General features: G+C 48.4%; 2 protein-coding genes across 3 annotated transcripts; one reads left to right on the top strand and one right to left on the bottom strand.

The window, feature by feature from the left end:
• Positions 1-470: 470 nt before the first annotated feature.
• On the bottom strand, positions 471-4,258 carry ATP5PD (ATP synthase peripheral stalk subunit d). The gene is made up of 6 exons (XM_049813379.1): positions 4,161-4,258; positions 3,606-3,736; positions 2,813-2,909; positions 1,290-1,361; positions 883-945; positions 471-748 (listed from the first exon to the last, which is right to left on the bottom strand). The coding sequence occupies exons 2-6, from the start codon at positions 3,725-3,727 to the stop codon at positions 617-619; spliced, it is 486 nt and encodes a 161-aa protein (XP_049669336.1). The 5' UTR covers positions 3,728-3,736; positions 4,161-4,258; the 3' UTR covers positions 471-616.
• Positions 4,259-4,316: 58 nt separating this feature from the next.
• Positions 4,317-14,988, top strand: KCTD2 (potassium channel tetramerization domain containing 2). Of its 2 annotated transcripts, XR_007507570.1 has the most exons (7): positions 4,317-4,685; positions 6,149-6,257; positions 6,928-7,019; positions 7,728-7,823; positions 10,733-10,858; positions 11,470-12,468; positions 13,734-14,988. XR_007507570.1 is itself a non-coding variant. In XM_049813375.1 (6 exons), the coding sequence occupies exons 1-6, from the start codon at positions 4,374-4,376 to the stop codon at positions 11,497-11,499; spliced, it is 765 nt and encodes a 254-aa protein (XP_049669332.1). In that variant the 5' UTR covers positions 4,317-4,373; the 3' UTR covers positions 11,500-14,988. The 2 variants fall into 2 exon arrangements, 1 of the variants encoding a protein (XP_049669332.1); XM_049813375.1 differs by having other exon boundaries at positions 11,470-14,988.
• The last annotated feature ends 4,582 nt before the right edge of the window (positions 14,989-19,570 follow it).

The following is a 19,570-nucleotide window of genomic DNA, read 5'->3' as shown; positions in this document are numbered from 1 at the left end:
AGGACAGAGAGAATAGGATTGCCAGGATTAAAGGGGTGATACTTGGGATGTTTTAAAAAAAATAAAAGGTAACTTTTAATTGATTTTTTTTTAAACATACTCAACACATCTACACTTCTTCAACTTCTTTTGCAATCGCTGCAGCTAAACCATCACAAGCAACCTAGGAAACAGCCCTAGACCTCTGCCTGTAGAACTACTGAGGTATATCTCCCACTGCATTGCGGATCACTACTAAATGCACTCCAGCACCTCAAAAGGCTTTATACGTTCAACTTCCAAGCAACTATTTGCCTGCAATGGCAGAACTGCATTCCCTGCACTGTGTGGTTACACAGATGAATAGACAGTTTATTTGTATTACAGAAGGTGCAATAGGACTGAGTTTGATCAACAGGTCTAGCTGGGATCTTGGTCCTTCCTACAAAAACAAGCTCACAGGTAGAAAAGAAAATCCAGGAAAAGCAGGCTGTTTGCAAGTTACTGTATTGTTCCACATTTCTGAAAACCTTGCAGCCTCATGTCTAAGATCTAAGCCACAGACAGGAGGGAAAGTACTTTATTTAAAAGATGATAGAATCCGACAGTTGTTAAGACAAACTGCTTCTAGACCAGTTTACAGATCAGCAATCGGTTTGTGGGGCCAGTATGGATATTTCTCCTTGTCCAGTTTGGTTTCAGGGAAGGCTTCATACAAGTCTTCATATGTCATCTGTTCAAAGGGAATCATGCTTCTGAACTTCTGAAGCTTGAAGTGGGAGCAGAGACAAACACATTACACGTCACTTGTTAGCAAGAAAGAGCAAAGCACACACAAGTAAGAACAAGGTGTGTGCCAGGCTGGGTTAAAGAGAATATTCACTAAGCGAAGTCCAGACTTACTTGTTGCTCATACTGGGCAATACGAGCTTTGGAAGCCTGCACATATTCAGCACTGCTCTTTGCCTGCAGGAAAGCAGAGGATGTGGTGAATGTGGTTATGACAAAGACTGCAACCTAGAGTGAACCTGCAACCCCATGCTTTATGTTGGCATTAAAATTCATCATCGTTACACTAGGTAAGCAGACAGAATGTTGATCAAAACCGAGCGCGCCAAACCCTTCCACATGCAGAGATCCTCTTGCTTAGCCAAAAGCCAGAGACACGTGCGAAGACCAGAGCCATGCTCTAGCTCAGGCTGCCCTGCCTGTGCAGATGCACATACAGAACATCCCTTCCCTCTCACCCCTTCCCATCCTCACAGAAGCCAGAGACAACCCCGGCATTAAGGAACAGTTTAAACACTTACAGCTTCCTGCTCTTGGGCATCAATTTTGGCAGTTTGTGTATCCACTGGCTCAGGAACCTTTAGTGCACTGAACTGTAAATCAAAAGAGAAATTTTTTTATGTGGTTTGTCTGATTGAAAAAACCCTTCACACCAGTGTCATTTTCCCTGGCAGCAGGGGAACGTTCCCTTCTTTCTTCCTAGGAAGTGCTCACAACCATGTAAGTTAACGAGCTTTCTAAAACTGACCGCTGCAGCTTGACTGTGTCCTTCACAAGAAGCACTGTTGACCTCTGAGTTTAAAGCAATCTATTCTGTACTTGCATACCACCACCAGGACATAATACTACACACCTTCATTACAGCACTGTAAAGAGCACAGCATTGTAAGGAAGCAAGAAAATCTAATACCAAAGACTTATCATATCAAAGACTTATTTCCTCCAAGACAAAGTTCCCAGATCCATCTGAGGTCAGTGGGTCCCCCAGTCTTGGGAAGCTGACTGTATTGGGTCTGCCTGAGACGAAGTTAATACTTCCCATAGCAGCCTTCATAGCGCTGTGCTCTGCATCAGTAGCTACAAAGGTGTTGACAACACACCAGTGTTTTGGCTACTGCTGAGCAGTGCTGGCACAGCATCAAGGCTGGCTCTCCAACATTTTTGCTCCCCCTTAACGGCAGGCCGGGGCTGGGCAAGATCTTGGGAGGGGACATAACCAGGACAGCTGACCTAAACTAACCAAACAGATACTCCGTACCATATGACATCAGCTCAGATACAAAAAGTAAGTAAAGGGAGATGGAGGGGGGGCATTTTTGTCTTCCAGAGCAACCGCTACGCGTACTGAAGCCCTGCTTCCCAGGAAGTGGCTAGACGTTGCCTCCTGATTGGAAGTAGGCAATAACATAATTTGTTTTTTCTTTGCTTTTGCGCACGACCTTTGCTATCACTTTATTAAACTGTCCTTATCTTGACCCACGAGCCTTTTGTTATATTTTCTCCCCCTGTCCAGCTGATGAGGGAGAGTGATAGAGCAGCTTTGGTGGGCACCTGGTGCCCAGCCAGGGTCAACCCACCACACCGACTTTTATAGTGACACCATGTGCCCTTCAGCAAAAGCCTCACTCTTGCTTTTCAATTCCTGTTTATAAAGAGGATGGCAACCCCTGCAGGCATCCACTAGCTTTACACATTTCCCAGTGTGCAGAGCCATGCCCGCCACCTTCTTCCATTCAGTGAGTTAGAGAAATACTTTGAACGTTCGCTTCAGTAGAGCCACTACCTGAATACAATCCTGCAGCCAAAATAATTTATCAAGTTTTCTTTCACCCACTTTCTCACTGTACAGTGCCACAGGTTTCCTCCTGAAAGATGGCACTGAAGTGACCTCCTCGAGATCAGTGACACCAATCTGCAGGATGTAAAGCTGGAGCATCTGCTAGCCAAAAACACCTCTGCCAATTCTAGTCTTTTCCTCTCAACACCAAAGACATTCCCCATTTAAGCCTCCAAAGAGCAATACCCAACTGACATAGAGACTGACCTTCTTCTGAAACTCATCCACCATGCCAGCTTTAGCAACTGTAGCCTTGTAGTAAGCCCAGTCGATGGTCGGAGGTTTCTCTGGCAGGGCGGCCAACCTAAAGAGATGGAGGACAGCAGTCACGACCAGCGCTAGAAGTCACCTTGTGCTATCATTTGCTCTCTGCCATAGTTACTTTCCAGAGTGTCATCAACAGAGCCTGCTAAGCTTGGTTTAAGTATTTTCAGGTCCATCATTAACAAGGAGCGATGAACCATTTCTGCAAATCCCTCTGCCCTTGAAACAGACTTCTCTATACAGACAAGAAGAGTTCAGCCTGCAGCCCTGCTCCACTTCAGACTGCTATATAGTGCCTCTGGGTGCAGCCCTGTAAGAAAGGATTAGGCAGTTTTCACAATACTGAGCTAGAGGCAAACAGTGATATTAACTGCAGTAGCCAACCACATTCGTATCAAGCAGCGGATGCTGAAGGGTTTGAGAAGACTCATGAATTTGTACAGCATTTAACAGAATAACACAGCTTGCAAAATGTTTTGAGCATGCCAAAGCAAACTGCTGTCACACAACTGCTTTTTTACATTGCAGCTATTGTTTTAATCTGGGGAGGATTAAGTAAACACGACTTGCCAAAAAAAGCCACTAGCTGTCTTTAAGGTGACCTGTTTTGACGCCTGCCGGGACACTCCTGCGAGACCACAGTTATCGACACCGGCTCAAGCCAGCACCGCAAAGGCTGAACGGTTCGGCTGAGGGATCGAACTGCCCCACGCACAGGAGCGGGACAAACACTTACCGGGCTGACAGCGCGTCGCTGCGGGTCTTCAGGGCGTTGAACATGGCTCTCTGGTTTGGAGGCACCCTCTCGGCGAAGGCCGCCCAGTCAATGGCCTTGATGGCAGCTCTGCGGCCCGCCATGCTTCCAGCCTGCGCCCAGGGGAGGGGATGACACCAGGCGGGTTACGCTGGGGCGGGGGGGTTGGGGGGAGCGGGCAGGGCCCAGCAACCGCGGGTCTGGGGAAGGACGGCTCCCCTCCGGGCAGGCCGGCACGGAGGGGTGCGGGCTGGCGCGGGAGGGAGCACACGGAGCCCCGCTCCTCGGCCCAGCCCCGCCGCGGCCTCACACCCCCTCCACCGACCCCCCCCGACACTCAGGCCCGCCCCGGCCTCTTCCCTCCCCCAGCCCCGGAATCCCACCCACCCCCTCCCCGGCTCAGCCGGCCGGTCCCCGCCCCCAGGACCCCCTTCCAGCCACCACCAACACCCCCCAGCCTCCCTCCCTCCCTCGCTCGCTCCCCCCAGCCCCAGCTCCGGTCCCGGTCCCGGTCCCGGTCCCGGTCCCCGCTCTCACCTTCACTGACCGCCACCCCCGTCCCCAAGCGCGGAAGCCAGCAGCGCCGGAAGTCCCTCCCCCGCCGCCCAATCAAGGCACAACTCCACCGGAAGGCGTCCTTCCCCTCCTTTCTCGGTGACCGCCGCTGCTTGCGCCGGAAGCGCTTTGCGCACCGGAAGCGGCGGCGGAGCGGACGGTGATGGCGACGCGGGGCCGCTGAGCGCTACCGCCATGGCCGAGCTGGCGGCGGCGGCGGCGGCAGCGGAGGGGCCGCCGCGGGGCCGTACCCCCAGTCCGGGTCCCGGGGGGGCGCCGGGGCCGCCCAGCCCCCGCGCGGCCGGAGCGGCGGCGGCGGCGGCGGCGGGCTCCGGCGGAGCGCTGTCCCCGCCCGGCGCGGCCCGCCCGCCCGCCGCCTCCAAGTGGGTGCGCCTGAACGTGGGCGGCACGTACTTCGTGAGCACCCGGCAGACGCTGTGCCGGGAGCCCAAGTCCTTCCTGTGCCGCCTCTGCTGCCAGGACGGGCCCGAGCTCGGCTCCGACAAGGTGAGGCCGCGGCGGGGGCCGGCCCCCACCCCACCCCGGGACGGCGAGGCCCCGGACGACAGCCCCTCCTTCAGCCGCCTTAGCCCCCGCGGCAGCCGGCGTCACCGGGGAGCAGCGCCCCGACTCGCTCTACGGGCGGGGCGACGGTCCCGGCTGCTGGTGTCCCCGAGGCCAGCACCCCCCTGACCCCGCTCTACGGCCCCGGCAGCCCCTGACCCCACGGCGTGGACAGGCCGATCTCCACAGCAGCCCCGCGCCCACGGTCCCCGGGGCACACGTCGCTCTGACACATGCCATCTCCTTGTCCCTCGTGTCCCCTTACAAGGCCACCTCTGTGGCCGCGTCCCCAAGAACGGGGCTCGGTCTGCCCTCCACCTCCCGCGGGGACGTGGCTCCCCTCAAGGAGCAAACCAGCACCTTCCCGCAGTGGTTATGGCAGAGAGGGAACTAGGAGGAAGCTTTGGCAGAAGCAGGAATTTTAATGATTTCTCACCCTGAGCACGTATGATTTTTTTATTTGATATATCTCACTTTGCTCTCATAAAAGATCATAGTGCACGTTCCTTACACGGGTGGATAGTTTTGAAGTCATTGCACTTTATCATAAGGATTTGGCAAACACTTATACTTGTAATTGCAGGTTTTCTGTAGGGGCCACTGCACAAGATTTTGTAAATATTTTGTGGGTAGGTCAGACTGAGAATGAGTTGGATCCCTTGCCATTCTGTTCAGAGTTTAATCAAAAGATAAATACTGGATGTGATCAAAATAGCAGTCACCAGCATCAGTGAGTAGAAGAGATGACATTTCAGAATGTTTTTTCACAGTTTTTTATTGCTTTAGAGCAGATTAATGGGCGAGACAAACGTTGCTTTAAAGTGATTTAAGGGAGTGATATGAAAGACTTTAGAGCTGGCTCAAGAAATGCTTTTGATTATCAATTGTTGGTTACTTGATGGCAATAGCTACTGTATTGCTAGAGACATGGCTGGTGCATTGCAATGTGCATTTTCAGTAGTAGAAAGGAGAAAAAAAGCTACTTAAACCATCATATGCTGTTAGCAAGAACTGGAGATCCAGTTTTCCACCAGAGTCTCCTAGGTAAAGTTGTCTGGAAAACAAATTTTGACAGAACACGAACTGCCAGCTTTTGGTTCTTTTTATTGCAGTGAAGAAAAACTGCTAAACCCTGCTTTTCTCTCCAGGTATATAAACTCTGTTCCTAGAAGTGCTTAATTTGAAGCATCTGCCAGCATAATTGAGCTGCAATATTTGTAGCTGAGTTCAGATATTGTGGGGAGGGGGGAAGTTGGTTTAAATGTGGAATCATTAGTACACCTTTCACAGTCAAATCAGTTCAGGTTCTCAGAGAAAAACTGTTCAGTTTATTGTTTTCAACTGAAATTATTTTTTCCCTGGTACCACTTAACTATCCCCGCTTCACTCCTGTACACACTCAACAGGATGAGACAGGGGCGTATCTCATCGATAGAGACCCCACGTATTTTGGTCCAATACTGAACTACCTCCGACATGGGAAGCTCATCATAAACAAGGAGCTTGCAGAAGAAGGTAAGAGAGAAATATAAGGGAAGAACTGCAAACGCTGTTTGATAGCAGTATCCCAGAGCCTTCATCAGAAACTTGCCTGAGCGCATAAGGTTCCTGACACGGTGCTGCGTAAGGGTGTGAGCAAGCCGCATCTCCCAGTAGTGCTGTTAGTACCGCTAGTTTCTCAGAAGGATGCTCATTAACAGGGATTAAATCATTAGATTCTGTGTCTTCCTGAAAGCAGAGGCCTGCAGCTTATAGCACAACCCATCGCTGCTCTGCTTAGCTCAAAGGCTTCTGTTGGCAGAGGAGAAGCTCTGATAGCACATCTCCTCTCCTTCCACAGACAGCCGTTCTCTACAAGCAGGCAGCTTCGGTGACTTTCTCCTAATGGGGCTGCGCAAACAAAATAGAGATTATACTATGAGGTTTCTGATAATCCCAGGGAAAGGGGAATAATCTTTCTTAAAGATCCTCTGCGTCACAAAAGGAGGTGCCAGCTAACTGGTCGTTTTCTTCCAGCCTGGGAGCATGAGATCAGTAGTACAGTCTATTCAGCATTTGGGGATTTTCTCACATCTGGGCTAGATTTGGAGTCGGGAGCAGGTGTTGCACCTTTGTAGCAGAATCATCTTCATTCTGCCCTGTACAAAGTAACAGAATTTGTCTCTACTTTTGGTTCCTTTCTCAGGGGTACTGGAAGAAGCCGAGTTTTACAATATTGCATCTCTTGTGCGGCTGGTGAAGGAGCGGATACGGGATAACGAGAACAGAACCTCTCAAGTAATGCACAGGAACATTTGCGTTAGGAAGTCAGTCATTTTCTGTAGTGCGGTAGAAGGACAAGTGTGGCTGTAGACACTTCTAGTAGCAGTTCTTTGGTTTAGTAGTCATCTTTAACAGGGGGAATAAGAGCTTTTAGGTAGACCCAGGGAAAGAGGCTAGGAAAGAGTATCCATTATGGTTTTATAAGCATAGACCACTGAGTCATCTTGTTAGCATTGTAGGGAAAGGCAATGAACAGTTAAAAAGAGGGGTCAGGAGCAAAGATGGGTAGTTATAAAGCAAAACATACTGCTTTGGTAGGTAAAGAATAGTTCAAACACTTCCTTCTCTAAACCAGTTTCTTCCCTTGATATCTGTCTCTCTGCGGCAGCTTCTCCCATTGCTGCTCAGCTGATATTAATACACCCAGTAGTTTCAATTTCAGAAGAGAACGTTTTCAAAAAGCAGTAAACAGCTTTGAAAGCCAAAGAAGCTTTGCTTTCACTGGTCCTTGGACGCCTAAAAGACTTTGAGAAGTGTGCCAACCGTATGTACCTTGTTTAGAATCGGTTGGATCGTCAGAAGGATGAAACCTCAGAAAGCCTGTGGGGCTCAGAGTTCCTCAAATAACAAGATGATGGAGCAGGAGAGGCTTACTAATTTTCTAGCTTGATACTAGTATAACAATTACTAAACTCACACTTACATTTATTCTCCATGCTTTAGGGTCCTGTGAAGCATGTGTACAGAGTCCTGCAGTGCCAAGAGGAAGAGCTCACACAGATGGTGTCCACTATGTCCGACGGGTGGAAATTTGAACAGGTACCATTACCAAAGAATGGCAGAATCCCTTTGAAAGCTGCATATGGACTAAGCAGAGTTTGCTATTGAATTGCACTTCACGCTGCTCTTTTCTTCTGAATAAGCAGTCTGAACTGAGTAGCAGTCCACTTATGTAAAATAACTGACAGAGAAAGGCAGAATTCACTCAAACTGCCAAGAAAGATTTCATTTTCTCTGAGGACTTCTTGTATCATTGTCAAATCCCAGAGCAATTCTTCCCTTCTCTTGCATTTCATCACATATACCAGGCCCCAGTACAACAGTTTTATCCAGGAAAATTAATAGATACATGAAAAAACAGCACAACTTCTCTGGAAGCTCAAAGCCATGACTCCTGCGTTTGCTAAAGAGGCGCTGAGTGACATGAGAAATACACTTCCTGCAGATGCCTTTGTAATGCAGCTGGTTTCGGGGTTAGGTGTCACTGAGGTTGCGTATGGCATTAGTTCCAGATTTGGTTTCTGGAATCAAATACAGTCCTCTTAGTTAGGAGGACAGAGAACTGGAAACCAGCTGGCCTGCATGTTAATGCTATATTAAGAAACTGCAGAATGGGCTCTGTGGATTACAGCTCTGCTGTCTTCCCAATTAGTCCAGCTTCAGTACAAGTGGATGTTGTGGGAAGTGTGCTGACACAAAGTGAGGCACAGGATTAGCAACAGCGCTTGCATCACTTGTTCATATTTATCTGTTCCATAGTGCCTGTAAACTGCTATTGAGTAGTGGAGAGGCACCCAAAAACTCATGCCCCTGTGAGCCGCTAGCTGCTTTATGGAAATGCAGTTCTCCAACACCCAGGTTTTGCTGTCCAGAAATTTACTTACAGAATTTGTCTTTCACGCACACGTATGCACCCCCAAAAACAGAAGGCTATATGCAGTGCCCTACACGGGAATCTGCACCCTTGCATCTTTCCTAGTCTTGCTTTTCAAATCGGTAACGAGATCAGATACTAATCAGATACTAGTTACAAGCAAATGCTAGTGTGTTCCCTTCCAGTTCCCTCCCTCCCTTTGCCATCCACAACCTCTGCACAAACCACCAAGATCTCTTCCAGCTTCCTTCCTGTACACCGCAGGCACCAGGAAAATTTCCTGCACATCCCACTCCAGCACGCTCCCACCATCAGGAGCTGTTCTTGCCCTCCCCAGGACTTTCATTCTGTTCAAACAGCCCCAAAGGCAGCAAGCCTAAACAGGACAGACAGATGAAATGCTTTGGTCAGGGCTAGACCTCACACCTCTCTCCAGCTGGGAGATGGTCCACACTGGGTCACAGAGCAGGAACATGGCAATGGTGCAGCACGGGATACGTCCCATGCTGAAACGGGCCCTGCTGGGAGGCACGCTGTAGCTGCAGCCTATTGCCAAGGTCTTTCCCCAGATGTACAACCCAGCATGGCTTCTGCCCTCCCCCAGATCACACCTCTTGGCATGCTGAGACATGTTAGGAAAGATGGTAACAGAGGTATATATTGGGGACAAAGAGAGCCTATTGCTAAATCTTAGCCTGGATGCCAACGACTGAACAGAGCAGACGTTCCCTTCGTGGGCTCTGGATCCAGTCACTTCGTAACATCCAAAAGTCTGGTTCAGAAACCTGCAGGAAAGCCAGGAGTGGTAAAAGCTGTTGCAGCCTTGTTGTCTGTCAGGCTTGGGTTCTCAGGGGAGCATGTGGCCTTTCAGGTTCTTTGCGTTATACCATTCAGTCCTGCTTAAATTAAGGATGGAATAGAGATTTGCTATTTCAAATGGAAATTCATTCTCCTGTCCACCTATAGTTCAGTAGTCTGGAAAATGGCTATCTTTATCAAAAGATACTTTGTGTTTGTTGAGTAAATAGTGGTGAGTGGTATTGAAATATCCGAGACCTTAAACAGTCAAGACAGGGAGCAGGGAAGCAAAAGAAAAAAAAAAAATCCTTTTTTTATCATGTGTCTATCTTTTGCCCTCAGCAAAAATATCAAAACCTATTTAAAACAGCACTGGAGGTCAGTCAGTACGGCAGCCCCCCAGGTCTTTCTGCAGCTGCACTGTAACCATATAGATAGTCTAGGAAGGCTATTGACTGCATCTGTCTCATATAAATATGGAACTGTCTCTCCTAAAATCCATTAGGACATGGAAGTTAGGGTGCATGCTGCATATTAAAGTTTCCTAGATATACACAGTTGATAAGAGTCACATTGCTTTCTTCAGATTACTTAGATTTATTATCTGGAAAGCAGAACTGAGTTGTAAATGACAAATTAGCTCTGCACTCCAGGATATCCTTTTAATGTAATAATGATAAATGAAACAGATGGGATTTCTTGGATCGAGTCCAGACCCCTCATCACAACAGTAATAGAATATAATCCCATTTATACAGATATCAAACTCCATCTTGACAACATCTACGTAAAGAATGGTGCCAGTTTGCCACATGTCCCCTAGTTATCTAACATCTGTCCGTGGTAAAGAATTGCCTTTCCAGTTTTTACACATCAAAGTCACAAAGCAGGTTGAGAGCTGAGTTCAACATAGTCTGGACCAGGAAGCCTGCATTGCCTGCCCCATATCTGAATTAGCTGGATAGTATATATTGCAAAACCTATTGCAAAATCTGATGTGTTTTTCCTTTTTCTGCCCTCATTAATTGGAAAATGTTCTGTTATGTTCAGCATTACAGTTTTAGGCTGGAATTTCTTCCTGGGGCTCCAGGTGCCACCAGAGGGCTCTGGAGCTCGGCTGTATCCCTGCCTTAAGCACACAGGAAAGCCTGTGACACAGGAGGTTACAGGTCCAGAATGGGTCTCACTGGACAGTCGTACCTCACAAAGCTATTGTAGGAATAAAGCAAGAGTCAAGACTTATTGATAGTTACCTTGGCTGTCTCCTGTTGCACAGCTGATCAGCATTGGATCTTCCTATAACTACGGGAACGAAGACCAGGCAGAATTCCTCTGCGTTGTGTCCAGGGAGCTCAACAATTCTACCAATGGCATTGTCAAGGAGCCAAGCGAGAAGGCAAAGGTAAGGCATCTGCTCAGCTGTATTGACTTCAATTCCCCTATGCAAAGAAAAAGCCCTTCTGACACTAGTAGTTCCATAATTTGCAGTAGCAATTCTGTGTACCAGCTCTGCTATTTCCTCCTGTATGTGTGATCTACCCTTCTTGGAAGATTTCACATTTTGCTGTAGGACGAGAGCTAAGGCTCTTTGTACACTTCAAATCAAGACAAAAAATTGGAGAAAAGAGGTAGACTTGAAAAAGAAGGACAGCATAGCAAGAACCTTTGAGATTGGTCACATTTTGTGGTTGAAGGATGCTGCAGAATGTTGCAGGGAGGGACAAGCTTTTTTTTCCTCTTTCAATCCACTCTTCCACCCTCCCACCCCACCCCCCCAGGACAGCAACAAAAGGTGACATTCTTAACTCCTAGCAGGCAGCTAAACAGGATTTCTAGAGAAGGGGCTCCGTCAGCTTTAACCAGCCTGTCATTTCTTACAGTAGCATAAAAGCCAGCAAGCTACTCTCACTTTAGTCCATCTTTCCTTTCTCTGCAAAAAAACAAGGACTCTGAACATGAACTTTTGCATCTAAGCTTGTCCAAGGTATTTACAGAAACTCTTTTCTTTTTCAGATTCTTCAAGAGCGGGGATCCCGGATGTAATTCAAGTGTCCACTCCGTTAAAACTCCCAGATGTCAAAAGGGCAGTCTAGCTGGGCAGAGCATCTCTCCGCAATGCAACCTTGCCCTTGTACAGTAACCAAGCTAATGCAAAGCAAAGCCGAGCCTGTCCTGCCAATGGCAAATAATTCTGGTCATAACCAAAGGCTTCCCTCTTACCCTGGAAACCAAGGAAGGAAAAGACTCTTCCAGTTGGATAGTCCTTTCCACAAGTATTTGTTTTATTTTCTTGGCCAGCGCTGTATTGAATTTTTCCAGCAACGGCTGGGCCGGATTCCCAGTCAGAGCCTTTGCGAAGGTTGCTCAGGTCCACAGGCCCTTGTAATCAGTGCCACCTTCCACAGGCTGGCGTCGGTGGGAAGATCTGTATTTGAGCTGTGCCATTTCTTGCACCCAGGTCTGCCACCAGAAAGTGCAGGGATCTTGCAATGCTCCCCCTCCTGTCAGCCAGCCCCCCCAAATCAGAAGAACAGGGCTTTAAAAGGAGGAACAAAACAACCACTCTTAAAAAACCCACACCAACTTTTCCATTCTTGCTTTGTATTTGTTCCTTGTTCAATTCCTAAGAGCTGAGTTTAGATACTAAGGGGAGGGGAGTTGTGTGTACATCTAACACAGGTCTCGTTGTTAACACTATTGCATATGGGCTCCTGGCATTTTCCAAAGCCCGTTACTTCACATGCATAAACAGAGAGACCTGTGTTCACCCAGAACAGTGATAGAGTGATAGTTTTGTCATCTACACTTCTCTGCTGAAGAGTGGTGACATGTTCCCCTCCAATACCCTGCCACGGCCATATCTTAGCCTGGTGCAAAGTCACAAGGTTAGGGACTTGTTGCTGCCAAGTTCAGCTTTGCCTTGTTTGTCTCCAGCAGCGTGGGCTCTCTGTTTCCTTCCTTCTCACCAAGGGAGGACTTCAGGCAGAATTTCTTTTGTACTGTAGCAAGCAGGTAGGTTTGTTTTAACCCATGAGATCCTTTGCGGAGGAGATCCCCTATTTACATGCAGTGATTTATCTGCAGCCCCCTCATGTCCCCACCTTTAAGAGATCACCTCAAATTACAGAGGGGCATCACAGAGTTGGGGTGGGGGGGTTTGGTGAAAAGTTGCCAAACTGTTGTAATGTTTCTTGTCCAAAGTGATGTGTTGACTTCTGTGACTTTTCTTTCTTTTTTTTTTTTTTCTTTTCCTTTTTTTCTTTTGGAATGCCTTGGATGGATGTGCAAAATGTTCGTTTGTGCCTCTCTTGAATTCTAATCTTAGCCAAACTGCAGTCACTGGTTCCCCTCTGTTCATCCGTGCCATCCCTAACCAAGGGCATGTCCCTTTTAGTCTGGTAAATGGAATTTCTTAGGAATTTGCTGCATGTTCTTCCCTTTTCATCCTGGCTTTGTTCTTTGTAGCCTAAGTGTCCAGACACTTGGGTCTTTTTGAGTCAAGTCCCAAACTGACATTAAACGCAAAGCTTCAGAGATGCTGGAATTCAGAGACATTGACAAGCTCAGAGCAGGTGTTTCTCAATAAGGTATCAGAAAATTCCTCACTTGGACTGAGGAGTTGGGCTCCTTTCTGGAGGACTTCAGCTACCTGTGGTCTCTGTAAAGTTTTGACATAGAATTAGGTAGGTTCCCCATCTTATCACTTGTTGCTGACAGGGCCTTGCAGCAGCATTACCAACGGTCGGTCCAACAACCAGTTGAGCAAACAAGACGTGCAGCAAAGACGCTGAGTGATACTGCTGCACTCTGCCTCTTTTCAGTCCTGTATGTACTCTTGCCTGTCCTCTCCCATCCTGCTTTGCCAATGTACCTCCTCCGGTGGAGGCTTTGCCTCAAGACAGACTGGTTAATTTATCTGTGCTAGTTTAATCCTGGTAACAACGGACCGTGCCAAATGTCTTTGAATTCACGTTGTGTCAGTTACAGGCTGTTGAAACGCAGCTGGCTTGCCATCACGCTGAAGAACCCAGCTCTTCTTCCCTCCATCTTCCCTGTTTATAATGTGGTGAGATGGTATTGATGTGATTAGACCGTACGCCTTGGCTGGGCCTAAATAACACTGTGATGTGTATAGATATCTCTCCTCTGTCAGTATCTTGTAGCCTCAGTCATTGTCCGTCTGTGCTCACAGCTAAGAAATCAAGAAGCACATGTATGCGAGTTAGCAGCCTAAAAAGCCCTTTAACACTCTCATCTGTCTTCTTTCCCTTCCTCAGAGGAAGGAGTTTCTGGGAGCTGGTCAAGAAATATCAAACTAAAGGCAGCAGGAACTGGTTGAGCTCAACGTGTGACATCGATGCCAGCTGAGCACCTTGCTTTTCAAACCACGGAGCTCAAAGCAACAGTAGTTGCAAAGGGAGACTTTCTGTCCAGTACAACTCAAGTAGATAAAAATGATACCTCCTTGCTTTTTTCGCATCACCAAAAATGCCATATGTAGTGAAGCCCACGAGAGGATTGCCTGATGCAAGAGTGATGCCATCACTCTCCCCTCTGAGCCACAGAGCCCCAAAATTACCGTTACCAGTTGAATGGAACAGTACTCACGTGCACAAGAAGGACTATCAAAGTTGCATCTCGGTTTTCCCCTCCACGCTGCTTTCTGCAGTGAGGACGTGCCAGGGGATTGAAGACTTCGTGTTCAATTGCAGAGTCTTTAAGTTCAAAAGAACATGTTCATGGTAGAAAACCAATCATTGGTACTGGACACTCAAGTTTTGGGTGACATTTAGGACCAGGCATGAAGTCCATCCAGAGCAGGTACATTCCAAGTGAAGGATTTCTCCTTTCCCAACTGTGCTAGGTCACCTTTACCCTGAGACCAAGGCTGGTCTCAGCATTATGCACCAGTTGCATCCCTTCTGTGCTTGAGAACAGGGCTTTTCCTTCCATTGCCTTTCACTCAGTCACAACTATATCAAAACTAGTGCTGAATTAGGATGAAATTTGTCCCATTCACTCTAAAAAAGGTAGCATGTTGTGGTGAGTAGGGTAGGTCAGCAGGGGTAGATCTACTGGCTATCCAAGAGCGCGTGTGCCTCTTGGGAAGCTTCGCTGTAAAGCATTAATCCTGGGAATGGACAGTATGACACTTTGGGGGTTTTTAAACTGTCCCAGTGGCCTAAATTGTTCCATTATGGCAAGACTGGAAATATCCTCTTAAAGTGTCTTTGTTTCTGCACATTTTTAAAAATCGATTTTTCTCAGGGGTGACTGAGTGGGCTGAGGCAAAGGGGGCATGGTTTGCTGCGGGGCGGTGGGACGGAGCAGCTCCCCAGTCCTGCAGCTGGGCCGTGGGCTCCTCCCCTCGCGTTTGCCTGCAAACCCAGAGGTTTTGTACAGTTTGTCACGTGTCAGTGCCCTTTGCTACTGTTTCTCTTTGTTTATTAAATGTGTTTGAATAACAGTTGAGATGCTGTGATTAATTTTTTTTTTCAATAAAGATTCTGAAATGGGTTTGAAAAGTTTCAACAGTCTGCAGCCTGCTGCTTTCTCTGTATCCACTTGCCACCTTACCACAAAAATACTACAGCATGGGGAAAGAAACGTGCAAATTGTGTACCTGCTTCTGACTCTGTTTACAACAATGATTTGCTAAGAGGAGAATATAATTAGATTTTGGAGTCTTTCTAGGTTGCTTTCAGAGAAAAAGGCAAACAAGCATGTTTCTGATTTTTTGTTATACAAACCAATCTGAACTTCTACATTGATCTTTACCATTTCCACTGACGACCACAAGCAAGTAGAACGTTAACACAAGCATTAAATGTGACTAGCTAAGAAAGGAAGAAGATTTTTTTGTCAGCTTCCGTTTGCTAAACCCCTACTCAACTCTAGACCAGCACACGTGGCAAGAAGGTCTGACCATTTCAGACAGCTTTGCCCCTTCCTCTACCACAAAAGAGCCACGCTGAACATCTGCAGAAGCTTGCAAACAGCTCTCCACTTTCCACACAAGACCAAAGATGCAAGGTTCTCGCCATCACCAAGACAAATGGAATGAACATGAGAAAAATAAAGTGGAGTTTCTTAAAGCTAGCTTCCCCTGGTGTTCTGAGCCTGCAGCTGACTGCTGGGCAAGAGACTGCCCTGGGCATGTGGCATTAGCCCAGAAACGCTGGAGGATGTTTTAAATAGTTGGTCTATTACCTCCACCCCGAAAGCTGCCAGCCTTCCCCACATTTGTGACCTTAGCGAGACCGGTGGATTAGCTGAGATTTTGGTTCTTTCCTGTTTACAGAGTGTTGCAACTCAGAAACGCTTGGAACACAGAGATACCGACAGATGGACAAGCAGCAGGGAGGCAGAGAGGCAAACCAGTCAAGCTTTGGTGATGCCGAAAGTTGGGCAACATTGACAATTCGGGCCCAACACAGGGAAAAGGAGGAGGAGGAGCAAAGACATAAGTGAAGAATGGGAAAACTTGGATTAATTTAGTCTTACTCTTGACTACAAGTGACTGTTGCCTGCTGTAGCTACTCTGAAGGCTGCCCTGCAGGCACGCTGCCTGCCTCCATCCCGACCACAACAGGAGCCTCAAAGCAATGGAGCAGGGAGGGGGTTGGCACATCCCCAAACCAGGGTTTAACACCAACGTGGTGGAAGAAGACAAGACTGTCCCCCCACAGGGAGCTCAGCAGCATGGGGGCAGAAACCATGGCTGAGCCAAGTCACCACGTAGCATGGGTTGATTGAAGACGATACTTTTCAAACCTCCTTGACTCCATCCCCACATCTCTGTTCCAGAGCTGACTGCAGGTCTGGACTGCCAGTGAACTTGCCCAGAGTAAAGCCATGCTCAAGTGCCAGCAGCATCTTGGGCAGAGATGGAAACTGCAGGGCTGGCACTGCTGACGCCACATGCATATTTGATCACATTCACAAGGTAGGACTTGTCAGCAGAAATTCAAATTACAGCCAGCATTTCAGGCCTGCAGCCATAACCTCCCTGCTCTCCCACTCTAGGACTGTCCTGTAAGGCCATGTAGGCAGGAAGAGCCTTTGTGCGGGACCTTAACCAGCTCCAGGTCCACCAGGCAGGTGGTTCCTCTAACACAATGCTATATCACCATGCAGAAGACACAAGCGTCACTCAGCACTTTCTGCAGAAGCCACAAGCTGGAGCCACCAAGCCTTTGCGCCATCCCTTGCTTTCCCATCCAAGGCTGTGCAACCCACTTAACTCCTTTTAAAAACAATTTCTTTACTTCTTGCTGCAGAAAACACAGGTAATGCCCCAGCATTACCAAGTGGCGAGAGGTTGTACTGGATTGGCAGCAGCGCTGCATGTCTTACCCAGAATAAGAATGAACCCAACGCACCACCTCTGAATAAGCAGGTCCTGTTGTTGCCAGGGGCCAGGCCAAAACTCAGCCATCCCTGTTGCCAAAACCCAGGCAGTTCTAGATCTGTTGCAGCAGCAGGAGAAGGGAAAGAGGGGGACGGTTTGCAGCAGAACTGGCCTCAGCAGAGGATTAAGGCCCTGGCTCTTGGCTGGGTTTGTCAGAGCACCCCAGGCTGCCTCTGAACCCTGCTGCCCCGAGAAGATGCAGGATGCTCAGTGGAGGCACCTTCCCAGGGACAAGCAGCTCCTGTGGGCAAGGGGCTCCATCCCTGGGGCTGTGCCACCACCAAGGCAGGAGGCAGCACAAAAACACCCAAGTAGCTTAGTAGCTACAGGTGGCAGGATTTAGTCCCTCCTACCCTGCAGAGGCAACTGGGGGAAATGAATTCCCCAGGTGGCTTTGCCAGATGCTTGGGAGGAAGATGAGTAACAAAACATAGCTGAGATTTTGCGATAGCCACAGATTAAAGGCAGTAAGTAGCACACGCATCTGAGCTGCGGCAGATGGACTTTAAAACCCCTTTATCATCCTTTTCTGCATTGGAAAGGGCATAAAAGGAGCAGTCCCACATCCGTCCTCTGGAAGGAAAGGCTCAGGCTTCTGCCAGGGCTGAGCCCACCCCGGCCACCATGCCGTGGCCAGGGGCCACCTGGCTCCCTGGTGCTGGGGCTCACCTCACCACAATACCACAGAACTCCCATTAGTCACCCCAGCTGGCAGCTCAGCTTGCCCCTGCCAGTTTTGCCTGTAGCACAATTCATTTGTTTTTCTGGCCTGCCCGCTCATGTCTGTGGACAGAGAGGAAACCCGAATTGACATTACAGATAGGAAAGGGGTTTAGCAGCATTAAGGCACCTATCAGCATCTGACTGCTTGGCCTGGGGCTCCAGCAAAAAGCAGTGGAAACTGCTGCTGCATTTCCCCTCTCCGCACACGTCTGGGAAGGTGAAACCCAGTGTTGCAGAGGTCTGGCCACAGCCGTAAGTGCATCTTGCACAACACATATGCTCTTCTGCTCTGCCTTAGGCTCTCATGTAAAGATGAAGGTCAGTTCGTCACTTACCCACTCACCTTCACCCGGAACAAAGTAATCAAGCCAGATCTATTTGCAGACAGAAAGCCTGCAGATATTTTCAACCCAGCTTACCGACATGTTTGGGAAACAAGAACCTTAGCCATGTCCTTCCACCAGAGACAGTCACTGAAGGTTTAGCCCAACTTTCATATGGGCAATAACCCCCACGTACCCTCTCCTTTCCAGGGCTGGAGAAACACATTGGTTTCTCCAAACCACGGTAAAGGACCTGCAATCCCCTAGGAATTGCCTTCAGATCGTGGTATAACAGATGAGCAAAGGCATCGATATTTGACCTTCTGGCAATATTTCCTATTAGAGGTCCCCATCCCTCCTACAGGTTCCCCAGACTTCAGGAGATGGGAGTCTGATACAAGTCCATCATCCGTCTGAAGTGTGAGGAGTTCTCAAGTTTCATGGGTCTCGCACAGATCCTCAGTGAGCTGAGAGCTCAGCTGGTCTCTGCATCATCAAGAAAATCCTTGGGAAAGGTGAGCACCTTCCACCCGTGATTTAGCTCAGGGCGGTCTGGGCAGCAGGTCCTTCAGCACAGCCAGGAAAACATGCACCAGTGATCTTGATGAATTCAAATGACAGTGGCTAAAAATGAGGAAAAATGTTTGGGCAACCAAGCAAAGAGCCAGCCAGGCCCTTAACCCAGGCACTGAGTTCAAGATGTCTCAGAAAAGCAGGCAGATTAGTCACTAAAGGGCTAAGAAATACTCAATGAACAGTCATCCTCATCCTAATATTTCAGTGGATTTTCATCTAAAATTTGAATGCAGAGAAGCATATAAGAAGTAAGAAGGGGATGGTTGTATTTGCCAAATCAAAGGGGTTTTGCCCATGAAATAAATGCTCGAGGCCACATTTTGCTCTTTCCACGCACACCCCTGACAAGATGACCCTAAGGCACAAAGCGACCTGCACTTCCCAGCGGGATGAAGAGCTCCTGTCTTTCCTTTTCCAGGAATCACAAGGCTGAACATTGTGATCCCTCTGGGTGCGGGCAGGAAGAGCCTAGGTGTCGGCACTAAGTTATTCTGTCTCCTTTCCTGCCCTGTTGTGACTTCTAGGCATCACCTGCACCTTCCTTAGAGCAATCGTCCTTGGACAAGAGACCTGAGCAGGACCTGGCTGGGATGACAGAGGACCTGCTGAGAGCAGCACAGCCAAAGCTGCTTCTTTTGGCTCACTGGAGCCCAAAACCCTGCTGGCTTCCTAAAAACCATGCTCCACAAGTTCTGGCTGTGCACCATCAATCCCCCACAACCTCCTACACCTGCTCCAAGAATCCAGTAGCCAGCCACAGGGAAACACTTCTCTTGATCCTTCCCCCACTAAATCCCATATTCCTCATTAATAAAAGCCAAGGGAAACGACAATCAAGAGCTTGACAGGTAAGATCTGCTAGAGGGAAATCCCCTTGCCACTACTCAGGGTCCCAGATGTCAGTCCATGGGAGAGATGGGCTGCAGCATGGTTAGACTCTCACCCACAGCTGCAACACAGCCCATTGCACCCACCCGGTGCCACAACCTCATCTACTGGCTAGAGTTTTCATGCAGCTAATGATAAGGTAACTCCATTTCTTCAAAAGCCCCACTTTTCAGGGAACACACCAGTCTCCCTC

Source organism: Accipiter gentilis, chromosome 10 (genome assembly GCF_929443795.1).
Source record: "Accipiter gentilis chromosome 10, bAccGen1.1, whole genome shotgun sequence".
Classification (NCBI taxonomy): domain Eukaryota; kingdom Metazoa; phylum Chordata; class Aves; order Accipitriformes; family Accipitridae; genus Astur; species Astur gentilis.
This window is presented reverse-complemented; position numbering and strand designations above follow the sequence as displayed.

Excerpts from the sequence above, each read along its gene's own strand:
- ATP5PD (XM_049813379.1), bottom strand. The coding sequence starts at position 3,727 with ATGGCGGGCCGCAGAGCTGCCATCAAGGCCATTGACTGGGCGGCCTTC. Across the intron at positions 1,362-2,812 it reads TGGATGAGTTTCAGAAGAAG|TTCAGTGCACTAAAGGTTCC; the intron begins GTCAGTCTCTAT and ends TTTGATTTACAG. Across the intron at positions 946-1,289 it reads ATGCCCAAGAGCAGGAAGCT|GCAAAGAGCAGTGCTGAATA; the intron begins GTAAGTGTTTAA and ends GCTTTCCTGCAG.
- KCTD2 (XM_049813375.1), top strand. The coding sequence starts at position 4,374 with ATGGCCGAGCTGGCGGCGGCGGCGGCGGCAGCGGAGGGGCCGCCGCGG. Across the intron at positions 4,686-6,148 it reads CCGAGCTCGGCTCCGACAAG|GATGAGACAGGGGCGTATCT; the intron begins GTGAGGCCGCGG and ends CACACTCAACAG. Across the intron at positions 7,824-10,732 it reads ACGGGTGGAAATTTGAACAG|CTGATCAGCATTGGATCTTC; the intron begins GTACCATTACCA and ends CCTGTTGCACAG.